The sequence below is a fragment of the Pelodiscus sinensis genome, chromosome 12 (assembly GCF_049634645.1).
Source record: "Pelodiscus sinensis isolate JC-2024 chromosome 12, ASM4963464v1, whole genome shotgun sequence".
NCBI classification, from domain to species: Eukaryota; Metazoa; Chordata; order Testudines; family Trionychidae; genus Pelodiscus; species Pelodiscus sinensis.
This window is the reverse complement of record NC_134722.1, coordinates 27,836,635-27,850,327: the sequence shown is the minus strand read 5'-3', so window position 1 is coordinate 27,850,327 and position 13,693 is coordinate 27,836,635. Positions and strand designations below refer to the sequence as shown.

General features: G+C 42.1%; 1 protein-coding gene across 9 annotated transcripts in view; it reads left to right on the top strand.

The window, feature by feature from the left end:
• The window catches only part of NETO2 (neuropilin and tolloid like 2), a 53,575-nt gene that overhangs the window by 30,593 nt on the left and 9,289 nt on the right, over positions 1-13,693 (top strand). For 6 of the 9 annotated variants that reach the window (XM_075940211.1, XM_075940209.1, XM_075940210.1 and 3 more), the window contains 3 exons: positions 454-498; positions 588-715; positions 8,255-8,483. In XM_075940211.1, the coding sequence (XP_075796326.1) occupies positions 454-498; positions 588-715; positions 8,255-8,483 (402 nt within the window). The remainder of the gene's footprint in view (positions 1-453; positions 499-587; positions 716-8,254; positions 8,484-13,693) is intronic. The other 3 variants (XM_075940212.1, XM_075940206.1, XM_075940208.1) reach the window with 1 other exon arrangement.

Below are 13,693 nucleotides of genomic sequence, written 5' to 3'. Positions count from 1 at the left end.
GAGTACACTAGTAATTCCAAAACATCAGATTGCACTAGTAAACCTCTCCCACTTAGGCTATATAGAGTTACTTATATACCTGTTGATCCTGAAGTCTGATGTGCACAGGTAAACTCATGTGCCCTTGTGGAGCTTTTCTGATTTCAGTGCTATCCAGTACAGGGATCTATCAGTGCAGATTAGGTAGAAGTACAAAATTGAAAGGAAATTCTAGTGTGGTTTTCACCACCTCTATTATATTAGAAATATTTAGCCATCTTAGCAAGGTACAGTCAGTTTTCATGGACTCCAACATCAGGTAACATGAGGATCATCTTTTTTCCACTGATTAAATTTATGTTCTAGCATATGGTATTTTCTGGTGTATTAGAAAATATTGTCTCTAGATTGTTTTAAATCTTGAAGTGACTCTCAGTTGCTAGCCCCAATGACTTGTGGTTTCTTCTGTTGCAGATCCAGACTTCACTTACCTAGGAGGTATTTTAAATCCCATCCCAGGTCTAGTATTAAAATAACAATTTATTTGTACATTAAATTTGTAATCAATCTTATCTTGCATTTGACAGCAAGTTGTATGTCCTTTCTAGATTGCCAGTTTGAGCTTTCAGGAGCTGATGGAATAGTACGGTCCAGTCAAGTAGAACAAGAAGAGAAAACAAAACCTGGACAAGCAATTGACTGCATATGGACCATTAAGGCTACTCCAAATGCTAAGGTAAGTTCATTTGTATCATTTGATATATAATGGGCTTCCAGCTCATTAGTGATAAAGAATGGTCATAAGTAATTATTTACAAAATGTTTCACTTTCATTTATTTAGCTATTGGCATTTAAGAAAATTAAGACAAATTTATTTCAGAAACAAGTTTCTAATTGCAAATCCATAGTAATGCAGCTACTTTTCCATAGCCTGAAATTTAAAATGTTCAGCCACTTTGATAATTTTATGGGTCACATGTTTAAAGGGCCTTCAACTTGACCTCAAGTTTAATGAGTGTAGTTAGCTGCAGACAAATAATCTTAGGATGTCCGTCACCTGATAAGTGAGCAAAATCAGTTACAGGCAGTCCCCGAGTTACGCGGATCCGACTTATGTCGGATCCGCAGTTACGAACAGGGATTTTCTCGCCCTGGAGGACTGGAGCGGCAGGACGCCTGGTCCCGCCGCCCGCCTCCTCCGGGGCGAGAAAAGCTGCTCCCCGTCTCCCTGGTCTGCTGCGGGAGCCAGCAGACCAGGGAGACGGGGAGCAAAGCGGCACAGGACCCGGGCCGGACCCGCGGCCGCTTCCAGATCAGCTGGAAGCGCCGCAGGTCCGGCCCCGGGTCCTGCGCGGCTTTGCTCAGTGTCTCCCTGGTCTGCAGACCAGGAGAAGCTGAGCAAAGCCGCGCAGGACCCGGGCCGGACCGCGGCGCTTCCAGCTGATCTGGAAGCCCGCGGGTCCGGCCCGGGTCCTCCGCCGCTTTGCTCCACGTCTCCCTGGTCTGCTGGGGGGCACGCAGCTAGTGCCCCCCCCCCCAGCAGACCAGGGAGATGTGGAGCAAAGCCCGGGGCCTGTGGTAGAGCAGGTGGGGCGCTGACGGTTGGTCCCGCAGCACCGCTCCTTGGCGCTACTGGACCAACCCGGCAGCACCCCAGCTACTCTGCCCCAGGAGTCCTGATTCAGCCGCTGCTGATCAGTTTCAGCAGTGGCTGAATCAGGATGCCTGGGGCAGAGCAGCTGGGGTGCTGCTGGGTTAGTCCAGTAGCGCCGAGGAGTGGCCGCGCTACTGGACCAGCCCAGCAGCACCCGAGCTGCTCTGCCCCAGGTATTCCCAAGTTAGCCGCTGCTGAAACTGACCAGCGGCTGACTACAGGAAGCCCGAGGCAGAGTTGCTCTGCCCCGGGCTTCCTGGAATCAGCTGCTGATCAGTTTCAGCAGCAGCTGACTTGGGGACGCCTGGGGTTCTTAAGTTGAATCTGTATGTAAGTCGGAACTGGTGTCCAGAGTCAGCCGCTGTTGAAACTGATCAGTTTCAGCAGTGGCTGAATCTGGATGCCAGTTCCGACTTACATACAGATTCAACTTAAGAACAAACCTACAGTCCCTATCTTGTACGTAACCCGGGGACTGCCTGTACTTGGATATCTAAATATTAACCTCTATACCTGTGTGTACAGAACTGGAGTCTGTATATAGAAACAGAGTCCTATTCCACTCCAGTTAAAGTCAGTGGGAACTTCACCATGGGATTTGGGAAGAAAAGGATCAGTCCTGCTAACTCAGACATATACCACTTGTCAGTCCCCGTAATACACGAGGTTCGAAGGGATGCCGGAAAGGATGAGACCACAACTAGGGGTTTCAAAAAGCACAAACTGATTTTATTTTGATGGCGCCAGACAATCATCAGAACAAAAATTAAACAAATTGCCAGACAACACAAAACAATTCCCTGAGGCTTTTCTAAATCACAATAATTCCCAATAACTGCCCAGGGGTTAGGAACAGTTGAATTAACACTGGTATTGTCCATAGGGCTGATTATTTACACAACTTTATACAAGGAAACAGTAAAAAACCTAAACCACAACTATTTATAAACTAACTTAGTAACTTTTTAGCCACTGTCACTTGGCAAGCAATAAGGACAACTAAAAAATCAATTAGGATAGGGATGATGGTGGGGGAGGGGGGTGTTATACCAGTTCTGGAGTCAGCAGGAACACAAGTACCGGTCACACGCTCATAAACTGTCTCCACTTGGGTCGACCAACTCGGAGTACGCTCAGTAAGTCTCAAGAGCGGGGGGTGCAAGGCGTCTGGGTGATCAGGCCAGGCGTTCACTCAATGCGAATCCCCAGTGAGAGAGGGGCTGCCTGCCTGTTTTATTGCCTGTGAACTTATCACCCCATAGGTTGGTTTTTGCTGCAGTGGGTGGAGTAGCAGGCCTGAGCACCAGTCAGCCCACTGGCTGATCTGTTACTGCAATGGGTGGAGCGAGCAGGGGAAGATTATTAATTTACATGCCCTTATATGGAAAACACTCCACCTCACAGACAGAGCTCCCTATACCAGCCTCAGAGGTATTACAGGCTATGGCTCCCTGCGACGGGCAGCCATTTCTGATGTTCTGCCTCGGACACCACTATTGAACTTCCTTTCTGAAATGGTCACATTTGTAGTGTGTGGGAGTCTTATATATCCATTTTATAGATTACTATGTATGAGCGTGTCACTACAATTTTACTATCTTAGGCACTAACAAAAAGTAACTATTTCTTAGATTCTTCTCCAAGTATATGTCAGCATGGAGGAGTGTGGCTAATGCACACAAGACTGGATTCTTTGAATAGCAGTAGCAGTCAGGGTCAAGCACATGCCCTCTGCCTCCTTGTCCTCCCATAAGAGGCATAAAGGATAGAGTGGCTGTGATCCTTCCTCACTCTCATAGCCAACATGGCAATGAGACAGAACCCAGTGACTGTCCAAGTTGCAATTCTCTCAAGATTACTTCCACCAAATTTATAAAGAAATCTTATCTTCACACTTCCAAAACATGGAAGTTTATTTAAATCCTATGCAGTGGGGCAAAGTACATTGTGCCAACTGCCATGCTTCATGGTGGACTTCAAACCCTGCCCATCATGCAACTGAGCGATGTCCATTAAGGCTAATGCCTGTTTTGCATAGACGCAATCCACATCTCAGAGAGGCATATTCCATGTATGCCCTTTTCTTCCAGATTTAAAATCTGGGTACATTTGGCTCATGCTACACTTGCTAGATCAGTCCACGAGAGTCACTTTGAGCCCACAACATGCACCTTGCAACACTTCACTCAGAAGATTGTCTTGCTTATAGTTATGACTTCAGTCTGCAGAGTAAGTGAGCTTATGGTTAGACACCACCCAACTCCACTTTTCAGAGCAAAGTGATGCTACTAAGACATCCTCAAAATTCATTCTCACAGTGGTCTTAGATTTTCATTTAAACCAAGTCAACCCATCTATTTGTCTTCTCCCCAAAACCACACACAGCACTGAGAGAAAAGCCACACACTAGATGTGTGCAGAACTTTGGTTTAGTCTTGTCAATGTAACGAAGCAATCAGACCATTGTCCCATCTTACTGGCTATAGACAAGGTAATCTAATCAAAATGCCTTACACTGAATTTTGAATCTCACTGTTATCCAGCTGGTGTACCTCACCCACCAAACATCAACACTCACTCCACCTGCTTCAGAAATGTATCTGTATCAGAAACTTATCTGCAAAGTAGTGATGTGGTGAAAACCACTGGCTGTTGTGAAATGTTAGACGTTGGATTTAGTTGTCAGGTCAGATGCCCAATTCAAGAAAGCAGTATAACACTTGCTATTCAAGGGATGCAGCAGTGACTTCACCCTGAGGGGAAAAGGGATACTGCTTAAGTCATCTACAGTGGGGGTCCAGGCTTTCACATACTCTAAAAAGAAAGAACAGTTAATTACCAAACAATAATTGTGGTTCTTTGAGATAATGTAGGCAGTGTGTCTCTCACAACTCATCCTCCATTTGCACTTTGAAATAATCCTCAAGCACATCTACTCTGGAATTCACACTGACTACATCTTGAACTACAGTTCTTATAGGCTAAGTAATAGCTGCTTGTGTCACATGTCTTTCTATGTCTGCTTATCATACAATACAATATAAAATCGAATGAGGTAAGGGAAAAATGTAGGGAAAGGGTGGTGGCCCAGGGAAGTCCAATCTGTACCTGAACCAGCACCAAAGAGTAAGGTATCTATAGATCTAACTATAGCAAAATAAAAACTTTATTGCATGTTTTGAGAGAGTGACTTAGAGCTCTTTTCTAGAATGAGTTATAGAAGTCCTTCTAAAAATAATTTTACAAAAAAATTATTTGTTTTCTATTTAGTGTTCCATGCCTAAATTAGTTTAATAAATATTATTAAATGTTGCTTGAAGCCAGTTCTGTAGCTGAGTGGTTATTGAGATTAGATTATCTTCCTAAATGATTGCAGTTCACACACTCTATAATCGGTCTCCTGAGTTCCATTTTTGACAGGGCTGTGACTTTGTTCAAAATTGAACAGTCAGATAGTGCAGCCATGGGTGTTTTATCCTTTTATGGAGGGGAAAGATTTTTTTCAATTTCTCAAATTAGATTTTTTTTGTAATAAAAATGAATCTGAAAATTGAGAGTGATGGAAGACTAAACAAAATTTGTGCATCATTGAAATTCTGGACAGCCTTCAGGGATTCAGAAAATTAATCAGCATTCTAAAGAGGAAGTCCCTGATACTATTATCTTATCTGCAGGCTGCAGAAATCCTTAAAATTATTCTCATTAGTGCCTAAAACATGATGTATCTTTCACTAGTTGAAACTTTTTGGTAAAATTGTGCCCTAGATTTGTGTACACAGCAAGGGTGCAATATGAGTGTTAGATTGACTATTAATGTTGTATTCCTTTCCTTATAGATCCACACCAGGAGTAAAAATACAATTAAGCAATAGTTATAAGAGTTGTATATTTCAGGATAAATGTTGATCAGCTGCAACTCTTTGACTTCAGGGAGGTATGAAGTCAACAAAAGCTAAGGTGCAGTAATAATGGAGACAGGAAAACAAACACTCGTGTAAATGGTACGCCACAATCTGCAATACTTGGTGCAGACTGAAGCAAGTGAATAAAGATTCAGCTGTAAACTATTAGAGTATTTTCTCAGATGAAGGGGAAAAATAATATCAGATGACAACCTAGCTTTCAAACATATGGGCTGTGTCTACATTGGCACCCTTTTCCGGAAAAGGGATGCTAATGAGACCAGTAGGAATAAGGGATCTTCCGGAAAAGGGCTTATTTTCCGCAAGATCCCGTCTAGACTGGCGCTTTTCTCCGGCAAAACCCCGAGCCGGAAAAAAGCGGCAGCCATGTTCATGCAAATGCCGCGGGGGATATTTAAATCCTCCGCGGCATTTGCAATTCCGACTGGTCTCATTAGCATCCCTTTTCCGGAAAAGGGTGCCAATGTAGACACAGACATGGTGTGTAAGGGACATACTTCCAGCCTCTTGACTATGGAGGACATTGGTAGGTACAATGCCTTGGGGTAGTGGAACTACTAGGGAGAATATGTACTAGCCTGCTATCCATTAAGTTGCCTGTGGGCCTTGCTGCTCTGTACTAAGGGTATGTCTAGATTCCAAGAAGACACCTTCAACTAGACACCTTCAACTGTGTCAGCTGACTCAGGTCATAGAACTATAAAATTGCAGCACAAAAAGAGATCCACAAAGCACAGGCTCCAACCCAAGCCTGAAATCTGCATGGCAATTTTATAGCCTCATACTCCAAACCCAAGGCCGCTCACAAAGGTCAGCCATTGGTGCTTTACTGAAGTGTAGACATACACTAAAAATTTTCAGAAGGGTAGCTATGTTAGTCTGTAACTTTAAAAATGAGTAATCCTGTGGCACTTCAGGACTAACAAAAATATATAGGATCATGAGTTTTTGTGGGTAAAACCCACTTCATCAGATAAGTTGGAGTAGAAATAGCAGAATCCAAGATACGTACAACAGCAAAAGCAGTTACCTATTAATTGTAATTAATTAACTAAATATTTTGTAGTGCACATAGACATCTTTTCCGTTCATCAAAGGACACTATAGAACTTTCAGTGGCAGGGTCCACATATCAACTTAATGCATGGCAAATTAGTGTCCTTTACATTCAGGTGAGTCAGCATCCTTGCCAGGGCCTGGGGTAGAGGGTTGGGGGGAGAGGAGTGGAAGTGGTTCTATGCTCCCAGAAGGGTGGGGTGGGGGCATCCTACCCATAGTGCCATTTGGAGTACCACTCCACCCTCCCCATCGCTGTCTAGGGCCCTGCAGTATGCTTTAGCAGCGATTTAAAGGGTCTGGGGCTCTGGCCACTGCTGCTGAATTGCCAGGTCCTGGCAACAGTCCCCTTTGCCCACCCCCTGTCAGTGGGCCTGTGTACAGTCATACCCTGGCTTGCTGCTTACTATGTCTCTGAGATAGGCTCTTCAGTTTAGTGCTTTTGAAAACATCATCCATAAACCATATAAATCATATGTAAGGAGCACAAATTGTACTGACTCTCACTTAAGTATATTTGAGAATCCCTCCCCCACAGTATTGTCATTCTAACATAAAAATGTAATACATTTATATGAAAACGGAAACCACTGAGTTTTTTTTCTTTACTTAATCATGTCAAACTCATTTTAGGAAAAGTAAGATTGTTTTACCAGATCAAAGCATGGATCTGAGTCCAGTAAACTGTCTGTCACAGTAGAAGACTTGGAGAAAGCTGGCAACCTGGAGTGGGCTGTTCTGAAATAGCTTGCCCATATGAGAAGCTTATTTCTAACCCCTTCTCCCCCATCAAATAGAGGTTAACTCAAGTCTCTCAGTTGTTCCCTTGCATCAAAAAGCAAATAGCTTTATATTTGTCTATTTGCACTTCAAATGGCACCTTAGTCTTCCTAAATTCATGGTTGTGTATGGTCTGCTGTAATATATGGGCTTCACACTTGTCTTTGAGTTGGATTTCCAAGCCTCTGAGGGATACCAGTTTGGCTCACATGGCCTCTTGAATCTTGCCCTTTAACCCTAGTTTGTTTTGTTTTTGTTTTTGTTTTGTGTTCCTGCTTTAGTTGGGTTGTTTGTGCCTTCAGTGACTCTGCTATGATTCATTAAATAGCCTCCATGCTGAGAGTAAGGACTTTTGCTTCCTTACTTTTTACTTTAGGGCCTCTTCAACTAGATTTCTCTGTTTTGCTTTGTTCTTTAAATCTGTCATTCTGAAGTTCAGAAACCCACTACAGGAAAAGGCCTTTCCCAAAATTCTGATAAATCCTTGCATTCTTCATGTATAGTCCTTGCATGCATTCTATAGCCTGTACCATTTTGTATTATTAGCTTGGCTTTTCCTGTAAGCTTAGAGAGGTAAAACAAGAACATTCCAATTAAAATTTACTGTCATTTAATGATACTTAGGATAAAAATAATCACAAATAATATTCCATAATGACATGCCATTTTGTGAGGGATTCATGGGTTATGTAATTGTAAGCATCCAACAAGAGTTTGTAAACTGGGAGTTCCATGATTCTATAAGGAGGACAGAATACTGTAATCAGGGTCCACTAGGAGACTAAGAAAAATTCTGCAGTCTTTATTGCTAAGATTTCTGCTTTAATTTTCTTAAAGGTTGTGGGGGTTTGTTTTAAATAGATTTATTTGAGATTCCTGGACTACCAAATGGAGCACTCAAATGAATGCAAGAGAAACTTTGTAGCTGTGTATGATGGAAGCAGTTCCATTGAAAACCTGAAGGCAAAGTTTTGCAGCACAGTAGCAAATGATGTGATGCTGCGGACTGGAACAGGAGTTATACGGATGTGGGCAGATGAGGGTAGCAGACTCAGCAGATTCAGAATGTTGTTCACTTCATTTGTTGATCGTAAGTACATTCTCAGTTGTTATCTTAGTGTCCAAGTACTGCATGTATTTAAGAAAAAGCATCAGCTTTGTGTTATGAGCAGAGCACCAAGCATAACAAAAAATGTTGCTTCTCAATTCACACAATTCTCTCAATTCAGAGAGAACAAAGTACTCACTTTAATGTTCATGGGCACTGTTCCTGGGGAAAGATTCTCTTATAAAGGTCTGCCTTATATCTGAACCTAGTAATAGTCAATCTCAGACTCCAAGCCTTTTCTTACCAGGAGTTGCATAGCTAGGGTCATGCTACTGAGAATTCTCTGCCCCAGCACATAATCATGTAAATCTATATTCCCCCTGCTATGTTGCCTGTGGGTGGTGAGGCAGCCTTTGAATGAGTCAGGTCCCAATCTGTCAAGGACTCCATAGGTTAAGACAAGAACTGTGAACGCTGTTCTGAGATTTTGTATGAATTTTGTATTCAAAAGTTAATGATGCTCACAAGGCTTATTATTTAAAAGGACATTTTATGTGGGACTGCATTTAATAGTTTAATATGCTACCCCTTCTGTGTACTTTACCCCAGATATGGCTGAGTTTTATAGCTTTAATCTATTCCCATGTGTATACATATCCATATCACGCCACATAATTTGAAACAGTTGGCAGGGTCACTATAGGAGAGGTCTGAGCATGGAACCGTAGAGCAGGCATGAGATATGTTGGAAGACCAATATAGGAAAGCTAGTGCAAAGCTTTCAGACTCTATGCCTGCTATGTCACTCCAGTGCAAACATTCTTGCATTTTTCCTAATGTTGATTTTACAGCAAATGTGACCTGAATAATAGAAATTGTATAGGTTTGGGTGTTTAAAAAAAAAAAAGCAAAATTAATTGGCAATGCAACTGTTACTTTGCCTCATCCTGGAAATGATTCTGTTCAACATCTTACAGGATTGGGTTTCTTAAAAAAAAAATTTAAATGAGTGTGTTTTATCACAGTTTCATAAAAAAGAATTCAAGTTGTATTCAAATTTACTTGCCATAAAATAATCTTTGGTTAATTTGAAGTACAATATGATACTGCTACTTTATGGATATGAAATTAAAAAATAACTATTGATATTGCAGAAGCTTGTCTAGGGTTTTAGTACACTTTTCATACTTTAACATTCCTTTTCTATAACTATCACTTCGAAGTACTGGTTGCTAATCAAAATTACAAAAGCTTTTTTTCAGTTTATTTCTTCCTCCGCTACAATGATGAATAATAATGGTAGCTCTGGTGAGGCTATTGATTTTTATTCCATTCTTGCTTTCCCAACAAGCTAAAATGATGAACAGGTATACAGATATCTGTTTAGACTTTTTTCTTTATAAGAGAAAATCAAAAAATCATTGCCAAAAGGAGATCTGTAAAAAATAGGCAAGAACAACTATTCATGTCTCCCAGCTTGAGGTTTGATGCCACAGGAAAAGGAGAAAGGTGAGTCAAAATAAAATGCCAAGGAAACAGAGCATTTTGTGTATTTTTTAAAACATATTTTCATTTTTAATATATTCTTGTTATAAGCAAACTTCAGTGCTCAAAATAGTGAAATTATGTGCTTATTCTTTACTCAGATCATTGAGCACATTTTTTCCTCTTCTACCTAACTACTGATTTGTAATTGTATGAATCCATCCATGAAATAAATCAATATTTCTGAAGAGGTTTACATAAATGAACTAATTCTACATGACATATTCAGTTCACGCCTACCCATTGCAGATGTGACTGAAATAGTATAAGTCAGCTAACGGGTGAGCTGAAATAGAATGTGTTTTGGTTTCTTCCTTTGTATAATATATAATCACAACTACTTACATTAAAAGAACCTTAATAAGTTTGCAGAGTCAAACACTCAAAAATAAGGAAATGCCAGAAGTAAGGTTGCCTGTGACACCTGAATTTAGCCTAATTGTGCATATGTATAATCGTAATTGATTAAATTTTTTTTCCACAGGTGCTTTGACTTATTCAGTGCAGTGGCTGGTGCTCCCTTAATTATTATATCTCAATATTGTGTTCTCCTCAGTGTTCAATATGTGGCTCTAAGCCTTATTACTTCAGTTTATTTCTTCATGAATTCTTCTGTGGTGCTCATCACTATAGTGTCTGAGTATTTTACAAATAATTATCTTCAGAACGCCTCTGGGAAGAGAAGGCATAGCATGTTTCACATTCTGCAGATGGGGAACTGAGGCGCTGAGATGAAGGTCAAAATAGCCACTAATTCTGAGAGCAGATTTTTTTAAAGAGTGCTTAACATTATAAAGCACTTACTCACGCACAGCTTTCATTTACTTCAGTTGCAGCTGTGAATGTGCAGCACTTCTGTAAATTAGGCCCCAGGACCGCAAGTGGGGCATCCAGAAAATGAATTCTTAATTACTGACCTCTCTGTGAATAGTTCTGGCTTATATGATAGCATCACACAAGAAGAGATCAAATCCAGTTCACCAGGATGGCATGTTGTTTCCCTTAACCACAAAACCCTCCTTTCTTTTACTGCAGTTTCCTCTTCATTCACTACATATCTTCCAACTTCTTCAACAATCGAGAAAGATGCTTCTACAGCAAAAAGCCTTTCTTTTTTTTTTATTAACAGCACAACTCTTATACAACCCCAGAGAAGAGGTCTTATGGAAAAAAATAGGGTGATCTTTGTAATTAAAGATTGTATTGTGCACAGGAAACTTATATTCTGGAATTTCCTATCTTTTGAGTGCTTGGTTTTATAACCTTAATAACATTATTTCAATGTAGTTATGTGTAGCAGTGTTCTTATGGCTCCCTGCCTTCAGTTCTAGTAGCTGACTGCTTTGAAGCCAGAAGCAGCAATTACCAGGAAAGTCCAGTTTCCCCCATAGCCTTGGACTGAAGAATCCTCAGTCACACTGTGGAAATGGTGCATATGCAGTCCAGTCAGCTACTAGAACAGGACTGGGCAACAATTTTTGACCGGGGGCCACTTTAGAAATTTTTGAAGTGGCCCTGGGCTGCCCTGGAAGGGGTGGGGCCTTAGGCAGAAGGGGCGAGGCCAGGATACTTCCATGCTTCCCCACCCACAGACCCTGATTGGTCTGGGGGTGGGAGAGTGCGCAAAGTCTTTACCTCCCGCAGAGAGAACCGCCAGCTCTAGTTACCTGTGCCCCTGGCAGTGGGAGGAGACTTCACATTCTTGCCCCTGCTGCCCTCAGGTCCATCAGGGCCTGGGAAGAGGAAGCACGTGAAGTCTCTTGCTCCCTGCCCACCCTGCAAGGGAGTGCCCTGCTTAGAGTCAACAGCCAGCTGAGCAGCAGCTAGCAGCTGACTTTAAATGCTGAGCCCTTTGCAGGGTAGGAGGAGACTTCACGTGCTCTCCCTGCCCCCAAACCAATCAGGGGTCTGAGGACAGGGGAAATGCACAAAGTCTTCTCCCGCGCTGCCAGGAACACGCAGTGCACTGCTTGTGGGGCGGGGGCAGGGTGGGAGGAGACTTTGCGTGCTTCCCCCTGCCCCCAGACCCTAATTGACATGGAGGTGGGGTTTGCAACAGGGCTTCCCCAGGCCTGATCAACTTGCTTGGTGGGCCGGATCCGGTCCGGGGAGGCCCTTTTGCCTACCCCTGTACTAGAAGCTAGGAGTTGTAAGCATGCCCAGTAAGGACAGAACCTTTAGAAACTTAAACTGTTAGGCTACGTATACACTGGCCCCTTCTCCGGAAGAGGCAAGCTAATTTAGAACTTTGGAATAGGGAAATCCACAGGGATTTAAATATCCCCCGTGGGATTTAAATAAACATGGCCGCCGCTTTTTTCCGGCTTGGGGAAAAGCCGGAAAAAAGCATCTAGACTGGCGCAATCCTCCGGAATAAAGCCCTTTTCCGGAGGATCTCTTATTCCTACTTGTAAGTAGGAATAAGAGATCCTTCAGAAAAGGGCTTTATTCCGGAGGATCACGCCAGTCTAGATGCTTTTTTCCGGCTTTTCCCCAAGCCGGAAAAAAAGTGGCGGCCATGTTTATTTAAATCCCCCGCGGATTTCCCTATTCCAAAGTTCTAAATTAGCATGCCTCTTCCGGAGAAGGGGCCAGTGTAGACGTAGCCTTAATCTAAGTTTCTACTGAGTATGTATGAATTGGGTCTGTGTTTTTCAAAGACTTGTCAGCCAGCACTTTGTTCCAAGGTATGGGAATACTGGAGCATTTCAAATCTCAAAAACTTAACAAATTATATATTTTACCTAGTCATGTTCTTGGAACCAGCCAAACCATTTTGGCTGACATTTCAAAAAATTCAGCCTATGGCAGACACACAGCATAAAAAACTTCAGCCCAGATGGTTTGTTTTGCAGTTAGATACTACTGAAAACAGAGCCCTACAATGGGAAATGTTGGGCAACCTAAATAGGTGGTGCTACCAGCACCACATTTAATACTTCTCTATTACAAAAGAGAAAATATTGATGGGGCTAGTTGGCTCTTTCCCCTTGTGCAGCAAAGGGAGGTTGCAAGGAGCTTCCCAATTCTTGGCCCCTTTCTTTCCCTTCTTGACAAGTTTCCTATATAAGTGATGCAGGAAGTGCACACATGCCTTTCATCCAGATAGATGTGATACTTGCAAACCTCCTCTTGGAATGGAAGAGGCAACAGAGAGAAGTCAAAGCCTTACTTCTTCTCTGTACCACTCCATGAAGCTGAGTGGGTGCAGAAAAACTTCATCTTAACATCAGGAAGCTAAGAGAGGGGGACTGAACTTTCTGAGGCATAATTCTTTTAGCTTCCAAGAGGTTAGATGGCTATTTACCACCCAAGTCACAATCTGGGCTTAAGTTTGTGAAAGGGACAGAAGGCATTTTCATTACAATATTCAGTACACAAACAAATACCCAGACAACATCCTCTTTTAGTAAACAAAATACAGGACTATGTAGCACTTTAAAGACTAACAAGATGGTTTATTAGATGATGAGCTTTTGTGGGCCAGACCCACTTCCTCAGATCAAATAGTGGAAGAAAATAGTCACAACCATATATATCAAAGGATATAATTAAAAAAAAATGAACACATATGAAAAGGACAAATCACATTTCAGAACAGAAGGGGGATGCGGGGGGGGGGAAGGAAGGTAAATGCCTGTGCGTTAATGATATTAGAGGTGGGGAAGGATAGATGTCTGTGAGTTAATGGTATTAGAGGTGATAAT